At 36.2% G+C, this 24,005-nt stretch overlaps 3 protein-coding genes across 9 annotated transcripts in view; 1 reads left to right on the top strand and 2 right to left on the bottom strand.

The window, feature by feature from the left end:
• Positions 1–1,513, bottom strand: part of LOC107665035 (WD repeat-containing protein 5-like) — a 7,321-nt gene extending 5,808 nt beyond the window's left edge. The window contains exon 1 of the mRNA XM_016455774.1: positions 897–1,513. The gene's annotated coding sequence lies outside the window, so the exon portion shown is untranslated. The remainder of the gene's footprint in view (positions 1–896) is intronic.
• LOC107665032 (bromodomain-containing protein 3-like) lies at positions 730–18,223 on the top strand. Of its 7 annotated transcripts, none has more exons than XM_016455768.1 (13): positions 730–869; positions 2,091–2,425; positions 3,499–3,636; positions 3,746–3,890; positions 3,986–4,164; positions 5,301–5,669; positions 6,887–7,015; positions 7,096–7,284; positions 7,722–7,790; positions 9,530–9,747; positions 11,161–11,450; positions 14,100–14,225; positions 16,459–18,223. In XM_016455768.1, exons 2-13 carry the CDS (start codon positions 2,225–2,227, stop codon positions 16,578–16,580), a joined length of 2,175 nt encoding a protein of 724 aa, XP_016311254.1. In that variant the 5' UTR covers positions 730–869; positions 2,091–2,224; the 3' UTR covers positions 16,581–18,223. The 7 variants fall into 7 exon arrangements, with proteins under 7 accessions (XP_016311254.1, XP_016311253.1, XP_016311252.1 ...); XM_016455767.1 differs by having other exon boundaries at positions 731–869; positions 5,298–5,669; positions 16,462–18,223; XM_016455766.1 differs by having other exon boundaries at positions 731–869; positions 5,298–5,669.
• On the bottom strand, positions 16,901–24,005 carry LOC107665036 (endothelial differentiation-related factor 1 homolog). The gene is made up of 5 exons (XM_016455776.1): positions 23,820–24,005; positions 23,474–23,525; positions 23,244–23,404; positions 23,061–23,154; positions 16,901–20,718 (listed from the first exon to the last, which is right to left on the bottom strand). The coding sequence occupies exons 1-5, from the start codon at positions 23,892–23,894 to the stop codon at positions 20,657–20,659; spliced, it is 444 nt and encodes a 147-aa protein (XP_016311262.1). The 5' UTR covers positions 23,895–24,005; the 3' UTR covers positions 16,901–20,656.

The raw sequence follows: 24,005 nt of genomic DNA, 5'->3' as shown, positions 1-24,005 counted from the left end.
TATATACACACACATACATACATATATTATACACACACACACATATACACACACACAGAGAAAAACAAGTAGATAGAATAGAAAAAATAGAAAGCTAGTGTTTGTTAGTTTTTTGTTGTTGTTTTTTTTTTTTAAATAAAAAAGAAGATAAATATAGATAAAGTAGAATTAAAATAGAATAGAAAGTGCTAGAGTTAGAGGGTCAAATAAAGGTGACCCTGTAACAAATCTGCAAGGGAAACGCTACCGGAGCCGCTTGGAGTGAAAGTAATAAAATATTAAGCTATATATTAAATTCGTTTCACTGGTGTTGCAAGATAAAACAAGTGCAGCACATTGCCTTTATCGACTGAATTTATTAGATATTATATTAACAACATATACATATAACATATTAATAAAATAATACTAAAACCTACCTCTATCTATCTATCTATCTATCTATCTATCTATCTATCTATCGCCTCATTTTACAATGGAATTACATTCGTAAGTATTGAATAATTGTAAACAGCATGGGTTTGGACGGACAGACAGACGTAGCTAATAAGCAGTTGGTCATCAACCCACACCAAATCCTTTCAAGGTTTTTATACATCTTGACCTGCTGACTGTATATTGTAATCATGTCACTTATTTGTGATAAACAAAAAACAACATTGTATACACGTGAACGTTAAAGGCTGAGCGGCACAGACAGCAACAGCTATTCATTTACACAACAACAACCACAATACCGTGCGACGCAGCGCGCATGCGCACAACACTACCCAACCAGTGTCGACCCCAGCCATCTATTATGCTTCTTCGCAATAAAAGCTACCCGAAAATCTGCAAGGAAAACGCTACCGGAGCCGCTTGGAGTGAAAGTAATAAAGCATAACATGCATATTTACGTTTAGCGCATTCCGATCGAAGTTTATATTCAGTTAAGGTGATGTATATTGGTCTTTTGGGGGGAAAACACAGCTGAATGTAGCTAGCAGGCTCTCCTCTGACAGAGTGGAGCTGATGAGCGGCGCTTTGCAACAATGTAACAAAACCTTCTTTCACGCTCAGTCGTTTCGATCCGTGAACTCAGAGCTTGCTGTAATTGTTTGCGCTGTTTTTTTCTCGTTGTACCAAGCGGAAAAACCGGGCTGGAGGATGTATTGTGGGATGATTTCAAATTAGCCCGCTGAGTGGCTAGCTGGCTGAACGGCATGCACACACAATGGTTGTGTTAAAGACTTGGTGGGGCTCGATCCTCGGCATTCCTCACTCGATGCCCTGTCTCTCCAGTGCCCGCCATCTTTTCAAGAACTTATTTACAGACGCCTGATGCAGTTACTTTAACGCGCGATTGCAAATGCGTTTCCAGTCAAATTTACAGTTCGAGAGCTCCGTTTAAGGGCGCGCAGGGGCGCAATTTGCTAGCTGATGTTTTGGTTTAATTCCGACTAAACCTGCCATTTTTCATGGCCTCTAAGTTAATAGGCAAGCGAAATTTTGTTCGTTTTGTTGTTTTTTAAAACTATTGAAAGTAGTTCGAATGAAGCGCACAAGTTCACAGAATTTTTCTGCCTTTTCCAGGTTTGTTTTTTTAGTCAAACCCCCGATATTGTAGTTGAGACTTTTAACAATTTAAGTTACTGGTGAAGATGCATGTAACTGGAAAATATACAATAAATAACCTAAAAATGATTTAAAATTATTTTCAATGTGTGAGCGATTATAAATAATAATGAATACAACTACTGTTTTTTAACAACATGCACGTGTACTTCCACCATGATAGTGGCCTTGATAAAGTTTTAAATTATATTACAATGTATATTATAGCAATATATTGCAAAATAATATAGCAGTATAATGTGTGGCTTTGTTAATTGATATGATGCTGAAGTTACATTTCGATTGATGCTATATGTCTTTGTTTATATCTTTGGATAAAAGTGTCTGATAAATGACTAAATAAAAAATATGTGTGTGTATATGTATATATAGACATACACAGTGTGTATTATTACAGTGTTTTATTACACACACTCATACATATCTAAATTTTTTCATGTATATTTAATAAGTTATTTCTCTACGTTTATTGGCAGTGTGCTGACACTCAGGTCCTGAGATGGGATGTGCGTGTCGAGGTGGGACTAAGGAGCAGCAAGAGGATCATTGTAACTGAGCTAAGAGACGTACAGACGTCATTCAAGCAACTTCTTCCCCTTAACTGAGCAGTATGTCGGTAGTCACATCCCCTGCCCAGGTGCCTCCACCTGTTGCGAACCCTCCCCTTCCTGAGGTCACGAACCCCAGTAAGCCTGGCCGAAAAACCAACCAGCTACAATATATGCAGAATGTGGTTGTGAAGACTCTATGGAAGCATCAGTTTGCATGGCCCTTTTACACACCTGTGGATGCCATCAAATTGAATCTGCCAGTGAGTAAATTGTTTTTGGCTTCATTTCATAAATATACACTCCATAAATTAGTGTTTCATAAATTTCATGTCATAAATGTACACACTATCGGTTTGGGATAATTGCAATTTTTTATTTTTTTATCATTTTTTTTAATGAAGACAAAGTCTGCATATATTCAGTAAAACAGTAATATTGTGAAATATTATTGCAATTTGAAATAACGGTTTTCTTTTTTGATGTATTTTAAAATTAATTTATTCCTGCTATGGCTAAGCAGAATTTTCAGCTTTACTCCAGTCTTTAGTGTCACATGATCCTTCAGAAATAATTCTAATATGTTGATTTGCTGCTCAAGAAACATTTATTATTATTACCAACATTGAAAACAGTTGTGCTTAATATTTTTGTGGAAACTGCAATACACTAACATTAAAAAAGTTGGGGTAAGATTAAAAAAATAAATAAAAAAATCAGTACATTTTTTTAGCAAGGACACATTAATTGGTCTAAAGTGAGAGTAAACATTTATAACGTTACAAAATATTTATATTTCAAATAAATGCTGTTCTTTTGAACTTTCTACGCATTAAATAATCCTGAAAAAAATGTATCATAGTTTCCACAAAAATATTAAGCAGCAAAAACTACAGCAATTTTAATGATCAGCTTTGTCATCACAGGAATAAATTACATTTTAAAATAGAAAACAGTTATTTTAAGTTGTAATAATATTTCACAATATTGTTGTTTTTGACTTGAAGGTGGGCTAGTGAAATTTCTGTGCTTCTAGTGTTACCAAATGGAATTGCAAAAATATTGGCTGTCTTTAAAAGGGTCCCCCGTCTGCTATTGGTTGGGCAAGCAAATAGTCCTGTCCCAAATTCATGCAGCTAATTGAGTCGGTGTTTTTGAGTCAGAACCTTTTTGTTGTTGTATTGGGATTATCAAAACATTTTTAATAATGTTTACAGTGTTATGCTAATAGATTTAGTATTTGAACATCTAAAAAATGTATACATCACCCATAAATGTTTGTTTTCTTCCACCTAGTGCATTACAGCTTGTCTGTTTTATTATCTTTGTCATGCAGGACTACAATAAAATTATCAAGAATCCAATGGACATGGGAACCATAAAGAAGCGACTTGAGAATAATTACTATTGGACTGCTGGAGAATGCATGCAGGATTTTAACACTATGTTCACAAACTGTTATATCTATAACAAGGTAGATTTAAGTTCTTAATATTTACTTATATTCATATTGGTATAATTTCATTACCAATTTGTTTTATAATGTGTGATTTAAATGAAATTCCCTTGAAATATTGTCCTAGCCCACAGATGACATTGTTCTCATGGCTCAAGCCTTGGAAAAGATTTTCCTCCAAAAGGTAGCTCAGATGCCCCAGGAGGAGGTGGAACTTTTACCCCCACCACCGAAGGGTAAAGCACGGAAACCTGGAGCACCCCCTGCTTCAGGTAACTGTCACGATTAATAAACCTTTGGAGTTACCAGTGACATGCTGCCTGAAGGAGAGATCCCAGCTGACCGTGTCATTATCACATCCAAACAGAAAACCAACAATCAACAGCACTGACTACTGGTTCACCATCCTCGTCATGTCCGAGCTCCCCTCCTCAGCTGGCTCAGACTCCTGTAATAGCTGCGACTCCAGTCTCGACCATCACCTCCAATGTCCAAGCTGTGCCCCCTGCCACGTCCATGATCCCAACTGCACAGCCTGTTGTCAAAGTAAGACCAGTTCAAATTATGTGGAAGCAGCAGGTTTTATTTGCTCTGTCCTTTTCATTGTTTCTGTCAAAGCAGAGTACATTTTGAGGTCATCTGTAGCCAAGAGGGGGAAAAATTGTTTTAGGGATGGATCAATATGACTATTTATTTTTAAATATTTATCTATAAATTATAAAAAATTACCGTATTAAGATCTGTCTGTCTGTCTGTCTGTCTCTGTCTGTCTATCTGTCTGTCTCTGTCTGTGTCTGTCTGTCTGTCTTTCTGTCTCTGTCTGTCTGTCTCTCTGTCTGTCTGTCTGTCGCTCTGTCTGTCTGTCTGTCTGTCTCTGTCTGTCTTTCTGTGTCTGTCTTTCTGTGTCTGTCTGTCTGTCTCTGTCTGTCTGTCTGTGTCTCTATCTATCTGTCTGTCTGTCTGTCTGTCTATCTATCTGTCTATCCATCTATCTATATACACATTTATATAAAAAGTTTTTCTTTACATTATTACACAACAGCAACTGACTATTGTTATTTATTTATTCATTAAATATTTATGTAATTTTTTTCGTTTTTTATTATTAATATTTTTTCTTTTCCTTCCATTTTTTAGCTTTAAATATTTTAGCAGCTAGGCTTTAAAGGGAATGAATTTAGGTGCAACTTCTTTGAGAGGTCTTTAGTTTTCTGACGGCATGCTGTGCTTTAGTGTGTTAACAGTCTAAAAGTAGCTGTAAGATTGTCAGCACACTAAAACCTTCTGAGATGTCACATCTCTAAATTAATCTCCTAAAGCACCTCCGTTTCAGCCATCGAAACAGCTTTTGTAACGATTCACTGCCTTCAGTAATACATTTCACATCGCCTACTATGAGCAATGGTCCCATTATTATGCATAATCTGTTTTTTTTGTGAGGACTATGATAGTTTGTGCAATAAAATTATTTGTAAACTGTTTGTTTGTTCAATAACTGTCTTTTATTCTCTGTAAATCTCTAAAAAAAACATGTCTGATGGGTGTCTGATAAATTTTGACCCTAAACCAGACCACTTATAAAAGGCTTCCTTAAGTGTAGTCTGTCACACACCCTACTGATCGTCTGTTTGTTTTGTTTTTTGTTGTGTTCTAACACATGCCGATCTACTTTTCCTCAGAAGAAAGGGGTGAAGCGGAAAGCAGACACTACCACACCCACAACCTGCGTGATCACTGCCAGCAGAAGTGAGTCACCCACTGCGATGTTGGAGTCCAAACACAGTAAAGTCATTTCCAGACGAGAGAGCACAGGTCGACCCATCAAACCTCCCAAAAAGGACCTGGAAGATGGGGATGTCCAACAACAAGGCAACAAGAAAAGCAAGCTCAATGATCATCTCAAATACTCTGACACTATCCTTAAAGAGATGCTTTCCAAGAAGCATGCGGCCTACGCCTGGCCCTTCTACAAGCCTGTAGATGCAGAGGCCCTCGAGCTGCATGACTATCACGAAATCATCAAGCAACCAATGGACCTCAGCACTGTCAAAGTATGGCACACAATTTCACCTTGTGAAGACAGAAGTTATTTAAGTATATAATAGTAAATGTTCATATGAATCTAATACATTTATTTACATAATTAAGCTATACTACACAAAAAAAAAAGAAAATAATATACTATATTAAATATTCAAAATGACTACATTTATAATAAACTATAACACTAGATCACGATAACAATATAACAATTTTTGTATATAAACTAGTACTATTACACTTCTAGTGATACTGATATAATAAACTTTTCTGTGAATTATTATTTCTGCACACAGTAGTTTGTATTATATTATTTGAATTATTACATATGTACATTACTACATATGTGTGTAGTAATTTTTTAAAAACAAATAATTGTATTTATATAAATAAACTTGCTAAATTAGTTATTAGTTATATAATAAACATTTTATTTATTACACACACACACGTGTATATATATATATATATATATATATATATATATATATACACACACACGTATACACGTTTATATACACACACACGTATACACGTGTATATAAACACACACGTATACACGTGTATATACTATATTAGTAGTCAACATTTGAAGTGGATCAAAAAAGTTCATCAAAGTTGTCCTAAGACAAGAATGCTTTAAGGTTTTAGGACAACTTAGGTTTTGATCCACTTCAAATGTTGACTAGTGTATATATATATATGTATGTATGTATGTTTGTGTGTGTGTATATATATGTGACCCTGCCTGGACCACAAAACCAGTCATAAGGGACAATTTTTTGAAATTGAGATTTATACATTATCTCAAAGCTGAATAAATTAGCTTTCCATTGTTGTATGGTTTGTTAGGATAGGACAATATTTGGCTGAGATACAACTATTTGAAAATCTGGAATATAGTAGGAAATTTATAAAATATCTTTATGGAACATGATGTTTACTTAATATCCTAATGATTTTTGGCATAAAAGAAAAATCAATAATTTTGATCCATACAATGTATTTTTGGCTATTGCCACAAATATACCCCAGTGACTTAAGACTGGTTTTGTGCTCCAGGGTCACATATGGTGATTTCAGGTAAATTGGGGCACTTGAATTGAGAGGAGTGAGAAAAAAATGTCCCAATTAACCTGAATTTACCATATATATATATATATATATACATACCTTATTATAACTAAACTGGGTCTCATACAATGTCTTTTTTTTTTTTTTTTTTCAGAAAAAGATGGATAGTCGAGAATACCAAGACGCCCAAAGTTTTGCAGCAGATATTCGGTTAATGTTCTCAAATTGTTACAAATACAACCCACCCGATCACGAGGTCGTTGCCATGGCAAGAAAACTCCAGGTGCAACGCTTGACAATGAGCCATTGTGCCTTATCATGTGCTTTCAGATCTCATCAATCATATTTGTCCATGTCCTGCAGGATGTGTTTGAGATGAAATTCGCCAAGATGCCCGATGAACCCGCAGAGCCGTCCTCGCCCAGTGCGGTATCAGCCACGGCAGTGGTGAGCAAGAGCACCGGCAGCAGCGAGAGCAGCGCCGACTCTTCCAGCTCCAGCTCCGACTCGGAGGAGGAACGGGCCACTCGGCTGGCTGAGCTGCAGGAACAGGTGAGTGACAAACAGGTGGGTGTCACCACTTGAGGACCAAGATCCAAACCAAGGGTGGAGAGACAGGCAGAGGCCACATCCACTCCCCCTCACATTCACCACCACCTCCTCAGTCTGACTGCTTGTGTCAGAGTCATTTGGACTTTTTTGTTTTTCCTTAATATGTCTCTTGTTTTCGTAATGTTTTGGAAATGAGTGCCCATTTTCACCCTGGACTGAACGTTTAACCCTCTACCGCCTCTGAAGTTTGTGTTGGCATCTTGGTATACATTGGCTTGCATGCTGTCAAACTTCAGATGACCATTTTTAATCTCTCAGTGTCAAACATATTGGTGTCAATTGTAGTAACTCTGCTCTCATCATGACAGTTTGTTGTTAAAATACAATTTTGAGAATGACTATTTTGTCCGTTGATTTCACTTTGGCTTTTTTACCAGCAATTCGCTGTGGAGCACCCCAATGGTAACAGGGCGGGGACAAAAAACGGGTGTGCCAAACATTTTCAGGTGAATTATATTTTTACTTCCCGGTCCCCCACCCCACTAACTCCTTCATTTTCGTAGCTGCTTCTTATGTGAGCGGTAGAGGGTTAAGGTGGTGCTTTATGGGGTGTATTTGACCTGGGCATCTCCCTCAAGTGAGCTTGCTTTGTCACTCAGCTAGTCTTTCGGCTCTGTTTCCCTCTTCTGCTCTGTGAATGACATTGATTGGCATGTTTGTCAGTGAGAATCCAAATTCTTTGCTGGGATGTGGTTTCCAGTGCTTCCAAATGATTACGGTAGAGTCTTTTTCATTCTGTAAATGAGGGTAAATGTTGCAATGAAAACGATTAGAAGTAGAATGGATTTCAAAAATATATATAAAAAAAATAAGATGAGGACCTGATTCTGTTCATTGGTTGTTGATTGGATAGAGGCAGATTTGAATGTGAGCTTGCAGTTGATTGTAAGAAAGTGGACGAAGTGATAGGAGAGGTCACCAGAAAGAAGTCTGAAACACACGGATGAATCATTCAGATCAATAGTTTGCATTTGGAAATAATGGTGAATAAGGGCTGGGTGATATGGCCAAAAATATTATCACAAGATTTTTTTCCCATATCATACAAAATCGATATTTATCACAGTATTCAGGAAATGCTTTCCACATGTTTGTTAGACTTTGAGAATGAATATATGCATAACTTCTTTGCTCACAAATAAACTCAAATAAAATTTAGGGCCCCATGAAATTTTTTTTCCCTAAATTCCGTTTTATTTTTTCTGGATTCTGTGTTTTATGATTTAATACAAATTTATCATCAAAAATGGTGACTTTAAAATGTAATCAAAGTAAAATAAAACAATTTACAATAAAACATTTCATTTTTATTTTTTGTCAAATAAGATGCTGCACAATATAACTGATTGATGAAAAAATTTATTTGTATGATATTTCCTAAAAAAAAATCTTATTTTTATTATTTTGAAAAGTACATTTTAGTATACAATAATATATTTCTGTCATAAATTCAAGTTGAACCAAATTTTTGTTTGTTAGGAAGATCTTGAAATTTATGTGTGTTTGACTTTTTTTTTCTTTTTTTTTTTTTTATGAAACCGTGAAAAGCTTGTGAAGTGACTCTCAGAACAGCTCTGGAAATTAAATTTATGTGTTCATGTCCTCATATATTGAGATGGCAAACACTAAAAAGATGTATTAGCCACATACACTGACTGCCCGTTGTCACATTCTGCTGTGTGATAGACTGTTAGATGAATCCATATCAAGTAAAAATGTCCAAAAATGTGTTATCATCATAATCAATATATCGCCCAGCCCTATGGTGAATTTTCATTTCATTTACTTTAAACTGCTTACATGTGGGTTTTTCAGAAATACTGGACTACTAAATGGAGAAAGATATTGTCTTTGTAGAATTGTTTGATTAATGTGCTGGAATTTTAAAGTAGTTACACATTTTTATGACCATTTTGTTTGCAAAGAATTCAGAAGTTAACAGAATTATGCGAGGCTTGGTAAATGTTTCAAAATAAGAGCCCTCTTTTCTGGGGAGAGTACTTCCATGAAAATGAGAGATATGTAGGTGACAAATGCCATTCATTATCCTTTAAATATTCTTCCCTTCATCACCAGTCCCATCATCTGTCCCCGCACAGCTAAGATCCTAGTCTTTTACGTTAGCATCGATGCAGCATGCCCCATCCCCCTGCTTGCTAACCATTCCCTCCACCTTCCTCCTCAGCTGAAGGCTGTTCATGAACAGCTAGCCGCTCTGTCACAGGGTCCTGTGAGCAAACCAAAGAAAAAGAAAGAGAAGAAGAAAAAAGACAAAGAGAAGGACAAAGACAAAAACAAGGTCAAGGTGGAAGATGACAAAAAGGCCAAGTCCTCACAACCGAACAAGCAAACTCAGCAGAAGAAGACCTCTGCGCGGAAACCCAACAGCACATCCACCACGAGGTTAGCTTGTTTTCTACAGTTGGGATGTTTATAACCAACTGTATGATACATTTGTGATCCCATTTAGTGGTTATGGATTTCGTGATATCTTGAAAGAATGGCAACAGATACTGTATATAATGCTTAAGACTTAAACTACTTCAGTCTGTGTGCATTGAATTTATTTAATACATGAGTTTTACCGTTTGAATTGAATTACTGAAATAAATGAACTTTTCCACGACATTCTAATTTACTGAGATGCACCTGTATATGTTATAATACCAATTATCTAGCCATTCATTGTAATATCAGGCCATATTATACATTCTGTATTTTATTATAGAGGTTTTAGACAACGGGATGTGCAGAAATGCATTTTATTTTGCATCATATTTATTCAGAATCCCTCTAAAATATCTGAAAACTATGGAAGCCTGTTTCCACCTCAGATTAAAAGGGTAACTTGTTGTAATTTCTCATAATTGGGACTTAACACTACCATTCAGGTTTTTTTTGTTTGTTTGTTTTTGTTTTTGAGAGAAGTTTCTTATGATTATGCAAGGCTGCATTTATTTGATCAAAAATACAGTAAAAACACTAATATTTTGAAATACTATCGTAATTTAAAATAACTTTTATATCTTAAAATGAAATGGATTCCTGTGATGGCAAAGCTACATTTTCATTACTCCAGTCTTCACATGATCCTTCAGAAATCATTCTAATATACTGATTTCCTGCTAAAAAAAAAAAAATGTCTGATTATTTTCCATGTTAAAGACAGTTGTGCTCTTAATATATTTTGTGGAAACTGGTAGTTTAATGAATAGAAAGTTAAAAAGAGTAGCATTTATTTGAAATAGATATCCTTTGTAAATGTATTTAATTTTACTTTTGGTCAATTTAATGCATCTTTACTATATGAAAATAACTTCTTTCTAAAAAAAAAAAAAAAAAAAAAAATCTTACAAATTCAAAGTTTTTGAAAGGTAGTGTATATCTTTTGCCATAACTTTATCTCACACAAGTGTGGCTATCTTTCATTATTGCGGAATTATTTCTCTGTCACATTATTTCTTATTTTAGTTTATCTCTCGCTCTGCTGAAAAAAAAAAAACTAGAAAAAGGCTAGAAAACAAGGCAAACACTTGCCAATAGGCCAAGCAGGCAGAATTATTAACCGAAAATATCAGCTGATTATTTGGCCTGCCTTGAGTATGTGGATCAATACCAGTTTTAAGTTATAATATTGAGATATGACATCAGTGTAAGTCAAAGCAATGCAATAACACACAATGTACCATTTATTGGTAGTAGTGGTGATGTAAGCTAACTGTCCCGTCATTATCTCAATCCCAACATGCCAGTTCAGTTTTATGCGTGGAGTTAAGGTTACAAAGCCTTCATGCAAACTACACTTCCAATCCACAGGCAACCGAAAAAGGGGGGCAAACCTGGCTCTGCAAACTACGAGTCTGACGAGGAGGAGTCTCTTCCCATGTCTTATGATGAGAAGCGGCAGCTCAGCCTGGACATCAACCGTTTGCCGGGTGAGAAACTGGGCCGCGTGGTCCACATCATCCAGTCGCGTGAGCCCTCGCTACGAGACTCCAACCCAGACGAGATCGAGATCGACTTTGAAACGCTCAAGCCTTCCACGTTGCGTGAGCTCGAACGATACGTCAAGTCGTGTTTACAGAAAAAGCAACGCAAACCTTTACGTAAGTGCCTTTCTTTTCCTTCTCTGCAGATGTTGTGGTGGTGCTAGTCTAGGCTTATTTCAGTATTTCATAGACGAGCAGCTCTCTTTTCTTGCCTGGTCCTTCCGCTCTAAAAGCTGATATGGGCTGTGCTATTTCCTCCTTTGAGCTGGGAGCACTCACCTTCTCCAATGTGTTGCATGACTTTTGGTGGATTATCTTATTTGTGCTTTCCCTGGTATTAATACCTTCAAGTGAAGCTTCAAGGGTTTAAACAGTACATCAGTATAAAATAGAGAACATTTGATTAGACCATGAATTTCCAAATTGTACACAGTGTACATGTAATTAATGTGCACACTGCGCTGTTCATACTTCATAAAGGAATATTCCGGGTTCATTACAAGTTAAGCTCAATCGAAAGCATTTTGGGCCTAATGTTGATTACCACAAAAAGCAATTTCCACTTGTCCCTCCTTTTCCAAAAAAATAATTAAAAATTAGAGAGTCAGTTCGTATTTTTCCCATTAGGTTTTAAAAACGTGTTTGTTAAAGAGCTCTAAACCATGAACCAAACCAACCAGCTACGAGGTGAATCACAATATTACAAAAGTTGATGTGAAAAGTATTTGTAAATCAGAGAAAAAGACAATGGTACAAATCTGTGTACTTTTTTTAATGAGGGAAAGAACTACAGGTTACTCTTTATTTTAAGGTGTACTTGTTACAGTTATTATACAATTAAGTACTGAGTTATATTAATTAACCACGTGTACTTAGACCAGTTTTGGCCTTTCAAACAGCGATGGCGTTTTTGTGGGCGGAGCCTATCTGGTGGCAGAAAATCACTGTTTTTAAGTAGCAGTGTATGGAACCCATTGAATAAGAATAAAAGAAGGTAGTTTTGAATTAATATTTCAAAATTCTGCCTTTTTTCCCCTCACAATTCTGATAAGAAAAATCAACTCGTCATTCTCTCTTTTCCTCTCGGCTCAGAATCATGAGATTATAGCCCACACTTCTGGCTTTTTCCCTCAGAATTGACAAACTTGCAATTGTTGAGTTAAATCGAGTTATAAAGTCCGAACTAGGACATAAACTTGCATTTGCGAGAGAAAAAAGTCAGAATTGTGAGATAAAATAGGTAAATGTTATGTAAAATGTTATAGGTTTAAAGAGTGTTTCATGCTGTAACTGTAGGGCTGATAAAATATGTCCCCTATGAACTGCATATGTGAATATTATTGTTTAAATCAAATTTATGCTTTTAAAGTAGGGTAATCATAGCAGGTTTCATCCCTCGTCTGTCCATTTCAATGTCTGCGTTTAGTTTCAAATGGCGTCTTTGATGACAGTATTGTATAAAAAGATTTGCATTCCGATTCTGACATCCAAAGGCACAACTATACATAATTTTCTCTTATTTCATGGATTTTACCCATTTCCCTCCACTTGTTACCAGTTGTTTTCTGCCACCACAATGCACGTGCAGCTGCAAGTGACGTAACTGTGACGTCTACTCCAAATTGGCCGATAGGGTTAGGGTAGGTTTTGTGTTTCATTTAGGGATAGTTGCTTGTAATTATGCCTTTTTTACTGTTATTACTATAATAAGTATATGTAACAATGACACTCTAAAATAAAGTGTTACCAAACTACAATCCCATGATCTACAAGCAGGCACAATTATTACCTGAAAATATGGCATCAGTGGATCAACAGTACCAATTTTATGTTGTTTAAAGTTATATAATTAAATTTGACTTAAGCGTAAGTCAATACAATGCAATAACATTACAGACTGAAGCATTGTGAATGATATGATCATGTATGATGTTGATTATGTATAGAGACAACACATTTCAAGTTGATTGCAAAATTAACTTGCATACCTTTGAGAAGTTTGAGAGAATAAGAACTTTGACTCTATTGCGTCCTTTGTAATGGATGGAAGCTAAAGTGCTTTTTTGACTATTTGTTTATCGCAGTTCTCTAATGGGTGCAGATTACTTTGCAGAATCATGGGTAATGTAGTTTTTCACCAAGAATTCCACCGTTAAATATTATTACTAAAAAACAATTTGAAATAATGCTGGCTGATGGCTTCAACAAGAGCATATGCCATCCTAATAGTTTTCTATAGTTCTTTTTAAAGGTTTATCATTTATCGTTAAAAATCGGTTCCTCAATGGGGGAAAATGTAGATGTAAACAATGTGTTAGCATGGTTTTAGTGTGAAGAAATTTAAGTTAAAGTTTAAAGTTATATTAAATTTCACATGTATAACAATGTCATAAACCCTCAAATAAACTATAAAAATTATGAGCACTTTCAACTTCTGTTAAAATTGTTGTATTATGTAATTGTTTTATAAAATAATCCCATTTCTTTTAAATCCTGCAAAAAAATGTCCCCCGTTCACTTCCATTGTTGGTGCCTAAATGGACCTTTGTTTTTTTGAGGGATGAGGCTAAATCGTTTTTATGATAATAAACAAATGCTGCCATTTGGGCTCATCTTGCATTGAACCCCATAGATTCCTTTAACATAAATTTGTCGTCATGGAGTTAAAAACCAGTGTAGTAGAGTGCTTTTTGCTGCTTGTTGCCACGGCGGTGGGCTACGAGGGCAACCCGTTACTCACCGGTCACCGCTGTGTGTCTCCTGCAGCGGGCACTGGGAAAAAGAGTGCCAAGTCTAAAGAGGAACTGGTTCAGGAAAAGAAGAAAGAGTTAGAAAAGAGGCTACAGGACGTGAGCGGACAGCTGAACAACAACAAGAAACCACCCAAAAAAGGTACCTGTGTGGTAATGTGTAGATGTGAGCAGACAGGTGACCAAACTGGGTTAGCTAGATCTAGGAGGGCAGGATAAGAAAAAAGAGACAAGGATAGGCTTTTTGCTTCACTAATTTGACTAACTTGATCGAAGGGCCTCTGTCAGACCTTCATATGTAATGCTACTCACACAATGAAAAGGGTTTACAGGGCTCAACAACAAGGATGGACCGCTGGCCTCAGTATTGGACCAATTGATGGGACGCTCTCTTGCCCTGTTGGGTCAGCCAGCCCTATATTTAGCTTTTTCCTCTTTAAAAAGTTGCTAGCAAATTCTGCTTGTCAACTTTAACATGTTAGCTAGATTAAATCTCTTGTTTAAATTGTAATAATATTTAATGGTCTTTGACTTTTAATAGTCTTGGTAGATTCTGGAATAATGTATTTAAATGACAAAACTAACATTTTTATGAATTTATAGTTGTCTTGGAGTTACTGTATTGTTATAATAACTGTCTATATGATGTTTTTTATAAGTTTGCGGTCAGTAATTTATTTATTGTTTTTTTTTCTTTTTTTTGTTAATACTTTTATTCAGCAAGAATGCATTAGCTAAATGATCCAAAGTAACAAAGATGTTAAAGGGTTAGTTCACCCGAAAATGAAAATTCTGTCATTAATTACTCACCCTCGTGTCGTTCCAAACCTGTAAGACCTTCGTTCATTTTTGGAACACAAATTAAGATCTTTTTGATGAAATGTGAGAGCTCTCAGACCCTGCATAGACAGCAACGCAACTGTAATGTTCCCAGACTCAGAAACGTAGCAAGGACATCGGACATCAGTGGCTCAACTTCAGTTTTGTGAAGCTACGAGAATACTTTTCAGCGTTGTTTACATTAAGGAAAAAACATGCACATGCTGAACGTAAACAACGCTGATTACGTTGATTACGTTCTGGGGAAAGTGTGCATATGCGTCATGGTACTCTCCAAAATGGCAGAAAACGGTAACTTGGAGAGAATTATTGTTGAATAAATTGTTTTTGTTTTCTTTGCGCTCAAAAAGTATTCTCGCAGCTTCGCAAAATTGAAGTTGAGCCACTGATGTCACATGGACTGTTTTACCGACGTCCTTACTACGTTTCTGAGACTGTGAACATTGCAGTTGCGTTGCTGTTTATGCAGGGTCTGAGAGCTCTCACATTTCATTAAAAAGATCTTAATTTGTGTTCCGAAGATGAACAAAGGCCTTATGGATTTGGAACAACATGAGGGTGAATAATTAATGACAGAATTTTCATTTTGGGGTGAACTATCCCTTTTAACTGCTCATCAAAATATTCTGTTAAGAAAAAAAGTAAAAAACAAAAAGGGTTTTCCACGGAAATATTAAGCAGCACAGCTGTTTTTTCAAAATGGATAATAATAAGAAATGTTTCTTAAGCACCAAATCATCATATTCGAACGATTTGTGAAGGATCATGTGACACTGAAGACTGGAGTAATGGCTGCTGAAAATTCAGCTTTGCCATCACAGGAATAAAATATATTTTACAATACGTTAAAATAGACATTTTTAAATATTTCTCGATATTACTGTTTTTACCATATTTTTTTAATCACATAAATGCAGCCTTGGTGAGCACAGGAGACTCCTTTAATAAAGATTTAAAAAATCCCACTGACTGTAAATTTTGTAACAGTAGTGTATATAGGTATTTTGTACATATTAAATAAAAATGTAAAATTAGAATTAAAAAATGTCTACAGGTTAATATTAAATAATACATTTTTTATATTTATTTTAATCATGTCAAGGTTTTTTTTAGTGTAGGGGCCAGTAAAAGTATTGACATAAGAATTATAAATCTGAACTACTGGTAGAAAAAAAAATCCTTGCTGTCGAGCCCTGCTTTGGACAAGTCATTACATTTGGTTAAAACTGCTAGAGAGGCTAATAACTGATCAAAGTGGTTGTGTATGTGCTGTAACTAACTGACTTCACTTGATATCAGCTGCTTTGGTGGGCGCATAATATATATTGTGTCCTTTCGACATCAGTTCTTTGCTTTCTTTGTGCATGTCTCTGCTTTATCGTAATACACAGCTGCAGGTGTGGGTAAAGCCCTTTAAGATAACAATATAGGGACAAAGGTCTTAACGGAAATGAGTTGTATACAATATGTCCATTCAGCGTTTGCTTTCCTCACACATATTGAACATTGCGATCACTTCTCTTCCCTGTTCCCAGCAGAGAAGGCGGGGTCAGCGCAGGGGGGCGGGCCATCTCGGCTGAGTGGCAGCAGCAGTTCTTCAGATTCGGGCAGCAGCAGCTCCAGCGGCTCCAGCTCCGAGAGCAGTGACTCAGACTGAACAATCGGCGCGTCACATACTTCAACCTCCTCTATTTTCTAACGAGTAGTGTGTGTTGTCATGATAGTATCTCTCTGAAGGCCCATTTTATAAAGAGCTAGACGCATTGCAGATGGCAGAGGATATTTTAAAATAGTTTGTAGGATGCTCTTGGCTCAGACAAAGAGGAGAGTTGGAATAGTTCAAGCAGTTTTAAGGTTCTCGCTGGCCCTCAAAGGGAAACGCCTGGTATCACCAGAGGAAAAAAAAAAAGACAAAAAAGATATTTTTTTGAAAATACGTCGGTTGTGGAGGTGAAACGGTTGTGTGTGTCCGTTGCTTTTTTTTCTTCTTTTTTAGGTTGCTGCTCGTTAGATCCATACTGAAAACATGCGTTAGTGGAAAAACTGACAAATGCCTGGCTGCATTTTACTGATCGAGTAGCTACACAAAGTCTGAAGGAACAAACAATGAATTATCGGCTCTCACTCCGGTGTGGTTCTGTCATGTTGGCATGACTTTTCAGCTCATTCCACATTTCTTTTGCTGACTATGATAATACTCGTCATTGTTACCATTTTTAAGAGAATCTATTTATTTTTTTTAATCCAAAAAGGCACAAAGTTATGTGTTTTCAACAGAAATGTTTCCAGTTGACCAGTTTAAATGTAAGAAATTTGGCTCAACATAACTCACTAGTACTCTAGGCCGCATCTGGAAACTGTCAGTATCATTATTAAACCGTTTTTAGAGACTTCGCAATCATTTTTGGCTATTTCAAAACTGTACATTTTCTCTTCCGGTGCCGTCAGCTCAGTATTTGATGTAGAATTATGTCTGAATTTTTAATCTATATCATACGCTCATTTGTTTGTTTTCTATTTGGATTGTCTTCTACTTTTTTTTTACTATTAATTTGTAGGCGCCCTGAGTATCTCATTTCCTACTTTCTATCTGATATGCCTCATCTTTACGAAGTCCACTCATAGGACAATCAAAGTTGTGATTTAAGTTCAGTATATAAGAAATGGGGGGTATATTTTTCAAAAATGATTGCAAAAATACATTCAGAAATTTAAAAACGCCCATAAGGCTGCAGATTGGAATGAATCAGCCTCTATGAAACTCCTCCATGGGAAACCCAAGTGCATACTAGCTCTATTGGACAAATAGCCACTTAGAGGAGATCTCCGTTAAGAAAAGACGTTAAGTTCTCTTTGACAAGATATCAAGCAGCTGTGCTAGATGTCATTTCAGAAGGATGTGTGTTTGACAATAGTTACTTTTAGTTGAAAGTATTACAACTAATGTATGTTCTCAATTTTAATAACTTTATTTTACTTTAGTTTTTCTTCAAATGGTGTATTGAATGCTTTCAATGGTACCTAGACACTTCTTGCCATGTATCCAGAATAGTTTGGAAATGGACCATGACTGATAATCTTTATAAAAAATATGAATGTATTACGAGGTTATTTTTTCATTTTCTTCTTGTGGCTGCAGCAATGCCACTCATTCACTGGGTTTGTAGCACTGGCAAGGTTTTATTTCATTTAACAGCCTTGAATTCAACTCTGAACCCTTCAAAATCATTGGATGTGCTCTTGTTGCCTTAAGTTTAGTTGGCACATTAAAATAAAGTCAGATTGGTCCGGTGTAACTGATCAAGTTGAAGCCAATGTGGTTTTTTTTTGTTTTTTTTTTAAATCATGAAAACGCATCAAAAAATCGTGATGTAAAGTGACTTCATTGGTTTTCTTATATGTAGGATGCTTTTAAATATGGTTTGATTTTATTCATTATACCACTGTATTGCATTACATGTGCCTTGTGTCTATAACTTACCTTGTCTCTAAGGTGATTTCTGTTACAGCTCCTCTTCCTCAATTCCTCCAGCAGAGCCCAGTAAATAAAACTGATCTTCATGATGCAGACAAGAGATATAAAGATATATAATTACAGATATAAATGTATATTCACTACTTATTCGTCAACTCTGTCTTGGGTCTAAGTATTTTAGTTCTTTTTTTATGAGAGAGAGAGAGAGAGAACATTTGTGTATTGCATGCCAATTTACAGTATATTTCTTAAACTTTTCGAGCAGTTTATAACATGTAAATGTCATTCTTTCGAGTAAAATGTTTAAATTGGTAGCGCTGCATATGTTAAGTTCAGCAAGTTAAAGCAAGTTAAGTATGTTTTGGCACAGACTTACACGGTAATATCTGATGTATAAACTAATCTGAGATTTGGACACGGAGCCCCTCGTTTTTCGTTAATAAATCACAAAAACCCATAGGAGTGTCTTTTTACTATCTAGATATATTTATTGGAGTGCACTTAATGTTTTTATATTTTTTTTTCTTTCTTTTTAGAAGACATTAAAATTAGTACAATGAAAAATACTGTCTTGCGCAGTGTACTGAGGTCTAGTTGTCAAAATGTACCAACTTAAGTTTGTAAACCTCATTTAAATCTTGATTTAACAAACATTTTTATATTTTTGGAGGCTTCAAAGCTCCATACAAGGAAACATAAAAAACATAAATACTTAAAAGGTCTATTAGTAGTGTATTATTAAAATCTGTTGGGTCTTTTTAGCAATAACATTTTTTCTTTTGCGACGAAAAAAAAAGTAGCCTAGTAATATTGCTACCAGCAATAACATACTTTGAAAAGATTATATGGAGTTTGTTAAAGTGGGGCATCCAATGATATACATTTTGTGTTCACTTTTAATCTGGGTTAAAATTTAGATTTTCAATTGGTTAAACTGAGTTTTGGTACTCGTTAGTCTGTAACTATAATAAACAGGTAGAGTTTCTCCAACGATACTGCTGTTGCACTGTATAAATGTTAAAAATACTGTATAATATATTGTTCATGAAGCTCAGTGTAAACATGAGCACCCGACTGTCTGAGTAATGACATGTGGACAGATCACAAATACTTTAAACTTGACTAACACTCAAATGTGTAGCGAATTATTAGTCACAACAAGAATACCGGGATCACATAACAGCACAAATCCGGGACTGTCCAGTGCTGTCGGAGTCTAGTCTTGTTTTGTCCCGTATCACCACTGCCTGGTTGCCGTACCGGCTGTACCAGGAGCTCTGGCTGCGGCTCAGGTAGTTGTTGGGAGGAGCCCTCTCCAGCTCCAGCTGCTGCTGCTGCCAGATCAGCAGCGAGGTGTCCTTGAAGCGCAGCCGCGCGAAGCCCTCCGACAGCGCCTTCTCGGCTGAAGGACAGCGCTCCGTCATTGCGAGGAACGATGAAGGGCAGGCAGACGGCCTGATAGAGCTCTCATGAGGGTGGACATCTCAAATGTCGTCTCGGTTTCGATCATGCCCTTAGAAAAATGTCCCGAGGCAGCAGGTTTGATGAAGGGAGAACAGCGACTTTAAACGCTTGTCTTCACCAGTTGCTAATCCTCACTGCGTTTTGCTGGCGATGTTTTATGCAGTTAGCAATGAACGACCCGCTGATAGTTGAAATATCGAAATAAAGTAGTTTTATGAGAACATGGTCTTCTGTTGTATTCAAATTTGATCAACCGTTCACGGTTTCCTCGTATAATAATTCGAGAAAAAACAGCAGCTTATTAAAACAACGCCAGCGGCTGCCTGTGGCAACAACGTCCGCTTGAATGAGAGTCCGACTGCAACCACGAGAGGTTTAATGGTTCCGAGTGCAAGTTCATTTGCATAGTACATCATTTTTTGATATTATAGTAAAGCATTTAACATTAAACTAAGTGTTTAACAAATGAGATTCCCAATACTTCAAATAATGGGTTATTGAAAAAGTGCAGAATCATTTAGAAGACAACTTAATCAGACATAGAAATACGTTTTTATTTCAAAGCAGTGAGCAAGCTTAAAAAAAGAAAAAAATATATTTAATCCAAGTCTTCATCATCTGACATAAAACGTTAGATAATAAGCCTTTTGTGTATGTGGCAATATGAGCGTGTCTGATCCACCATTGAATCGAGAAAATATGAAGTAATGCAGCAATTAATAAAGATTAACTGTAAAGATCATACAAGTACTGAAAGGTTTCAGTGAATGGTGGATCTTTCGAGGATTTTGTACTCATTTCTTCTTAGGGTCAGAATCAAGCGGCAAACCAATGTCCTTTCCACGCAACTTAAGGCCTAAAAATGAAAAAAAAAAAAAACAATGAGGAAAACCTAAGGAATGAAACTCCTTTGAATTAAAATGTTGAATTTAAAAAAAAAATGAATTAAAATATTTGTTCTGCTCAAAACGAATGCAGTACTTTTATTATTATTTTTTATTACACCAAAGTAATACTAGTTCTTTTAACAAATGTTTAAAATGATCTATACTACCGTTTAAATTTGGGGTCAGTAAGATCGTTTTCCTTTAAATAATTAAAAAAATAAATTCAACTTAAAAAAAAAACATTTCAAATAAACGTTGTCCTTTTGAACGTTCTATTCCACAAAAATATTAGGCAGCACAACTGCTTTCAACACTGACAATGAGAAATGTTTCATGAGCAGCAAATCAGCATATTAAGAGTGTTTTCTGAAGGATCTTGTGACACTGTAGACTGGTGCAACGGCTGCTGAAAACAGTTTCGCCAGCACAGGAATAAATAACATTTTAAAATATTAAAAGTTTGAAACCAAAATAATACTTTAGTTTCACTGTATTTTTCATGCAGCCCTAATGAGTATAAGAGACTAGATTAAAAAAAAAAAAATCTTACTGACCCCACTGATTTTATTCTACATAAATCTATGGTGAATCCATAAAGAGATCACTACAGGCCAAACACCAAATCAACTTTATCTTGGGATTCCCGTTATCAGAAACTTGACTGCAGAATAAATTAAAGTGACACTTAGGCCTACAAATAGGGCATTTCTACTAGGGCTGCACGATATATCGTTTCAGCATCGAATTTCGCGATGTGCGCATCTGCGATACTCACATCGCAGGATGTGCGATGTTTAGTATACTGATCGTTATATTTTTACTGATTGTTTTCTTTGCTCACACACAGACACAATGTCTACACCGGACGCGACAGCTGTACAGAGATAACCGTTTTAAATACATTTAGTAGCAGAGCTACTGCAAGCAATTTTCAATGCTGGAAATCCATTTATCCTTTGTTGAAACTTCCGCGTCGTCGTGGAGAGCGCAGGTCACGGTCACTTAGCAACGGCAGATGCCACGAAAGCCCAAGCTCCCGAGCATTTTGGAAAGAAGGAGAAAGCGGCGCAAATGGCGTTTTCCACACATTTTTTAGGCACGACATGTGAACGGCCCCAAAGTCTGTCTAAACGGGACGCGACAAAGCGACCGTTGCATATCATTTGAACTTTGTGTCAGTACGTCATAAAGAGAACGCGGCATCAGTTTACTGTCGGGATTTGTCGTGTCGCGCCGCATTCAGTTTAGTCAGTCACACAGCATCACTGATTATAATGGGTTCTATTGTATTTTGTCGCGTCGCTCGCATCCAGTGTAGACGCGGTGAGAGCCACGCAGATGCACGTGAACACATTTCTGTTCACTTCTGCGTCTATTTGTGCCTGAAATACTGTGCTCTGCAAGTATCCTTGTAAACACAGATGCTTATGGCTTAGGTGAAGGTAAACAACTGAGAAAGAAAATGGATGTGTGAGAAAATTTTGTCACTTTAACAAAGATTTATTAGATTTAATTTATACAGTGAAGACTTTGCAGTGTTATTTTACATCTGATTATTCAATTTCTGTACCTGAATACTTAGATTTAGGCTACCTGAAAAAAGTAAAGCACTGTTTATTTCATTTGTATCTTTGTTCTATTATATTTATCTATGCTTGTAATTTGTTTATTTTCTATGCTGATTTAATCGTCTACAAAATCACCCCAATCATTATTTTTTTTTTCCAAATAAACTATTCAAGTCATGTGGTGATTTTGTTTTTTCATATAGCAGAAAAATAAAATATAACTGAGAAAGAAAATGGATGCTGAACAGTATATTGGTTCACAATCACAGCAGTTTAATGTTCCTGTTGCGTTCGGTGTCATGAATGTTAATCAAACAATAAAACACAAAGAAAAATCACTTTTGTAGCTTTAACACAGATTTGTTAGATTTAATCTATGCAGTGAAAACTATGCAGTGTTATTCTACATTTGATTATTCAATTTCTGTACCTGAATACTGTTAAACTTACCTGAAAAATATAAAGCACTGCTTATTTCATTTGTATCTTTGTTCTGTTATTTATCTATGCTTGTAACTTGTTTATTTCCTATGCTGATTTCCTCACCTACAAAATCACCCCAATCATATTTTTTTTTCCAAATAGAGCTATATTGAAGTCATCTGATTTTTTTTTCATATCGCAATGAGTTTTTTCCAATATCGTGCAGCCCTAATTTCTACAAAATCACCCTCACTGGTATTAAAATATGAGAGACTGTCTATGAGATAGTGAAGTAAGGTTTAGCAAAATCAAAATCATACCAATGGCTCGCTCAATCTTCCCCATGACTTGGTTATTGGGAATGGCCTTCCCAGATTCATACTCTGCAATGATTTGCGGCTTCTCATTGATTTTCTGCAAAAAACACACAATTATATATAAATGAATACACATGAGTGGGTAAATTAGAGATGAATCATACAGTAAATCTGTAAAATACTCACAGTTGCCAGATCTTTCTGGGTGAGGCCTTTATTCTGCCGGCCCAGCTGGATCACCTTCCCTACTTCCAGAGGCACTCTCTGATGGCTGAGCTCCTCTGTCTCTCTGTCCAACTTGGCTGTGTTCTTGGTCACAACATGCTGTTTGTTTTGTCCAGCAGCCCCTTCGAAGAAGAAATTGTTCATTTAATTCCAGTTGGACAATACATACGAAAAGGTTTTAATGTTCTTACATTTCTTCGATGTTTCGACGGCTTCTCCTTTCCTCTGAGCAGTAAGTATAGCCTGAAACAAAAGTACTGTTTGTAAAGATGTAAAGCGAAACTCCATGAACATCAGTGAACAGCTTTTATTAGGCTTCCACCACGTTTCGTACCCTGACTAATTCGACGCGAATATTTCTGCTCCATTTATTCCCAGATCGATATTTTAAACTTTATGACAGATTAAAGCCATTTAGCACATTATTCGAGGCGAAACACTTAAAAGCTGGTCACAGCAACAATGTGTTTGCCAAGCGTGAACTAATAGCGTCAGCAAACTATGTAACGTTAGCAGATGGCAAAGGTATGGAAATACCTGCTTAGACTTTGACTGTGCAGCCGATCCCTTCTTCTTCAAAACAGTTACGGTATCCCAGTCACTTTCTGCCATGTTGTTGACAATTATTTGCAGAACTGTTTGATTTTTAGGCAACAACAGGGCGTTCAACTTGTCGGGCACGTCCCTGCTCTTTATGCTAGTGAACTAAACCGGATATACGTC

This window comes from Sinocyclocheilus anshuiensis, unplaced genomic scaffold, assembly GCF_001515605.1.
Source record: "Sinocyclocheilus anshuiensis isolate Anshui unplaced genomic scaffold, SAMN03320099.WGS_v1.1 scaffold399, whole genome shotgun sequence".
Taxonomy (NCBI): Eukaryota; Metazoa; Chordata; class Actinopteri; order Cypriniformes; family Cyprinidae; genus Sinocyclocheilus; species Sinocyclocheilus anshuiensis.
Note: the sequence above shows the minus strand (reverse complement) of the source record. Positions and strands in the feature narration are given on the sequence as shown.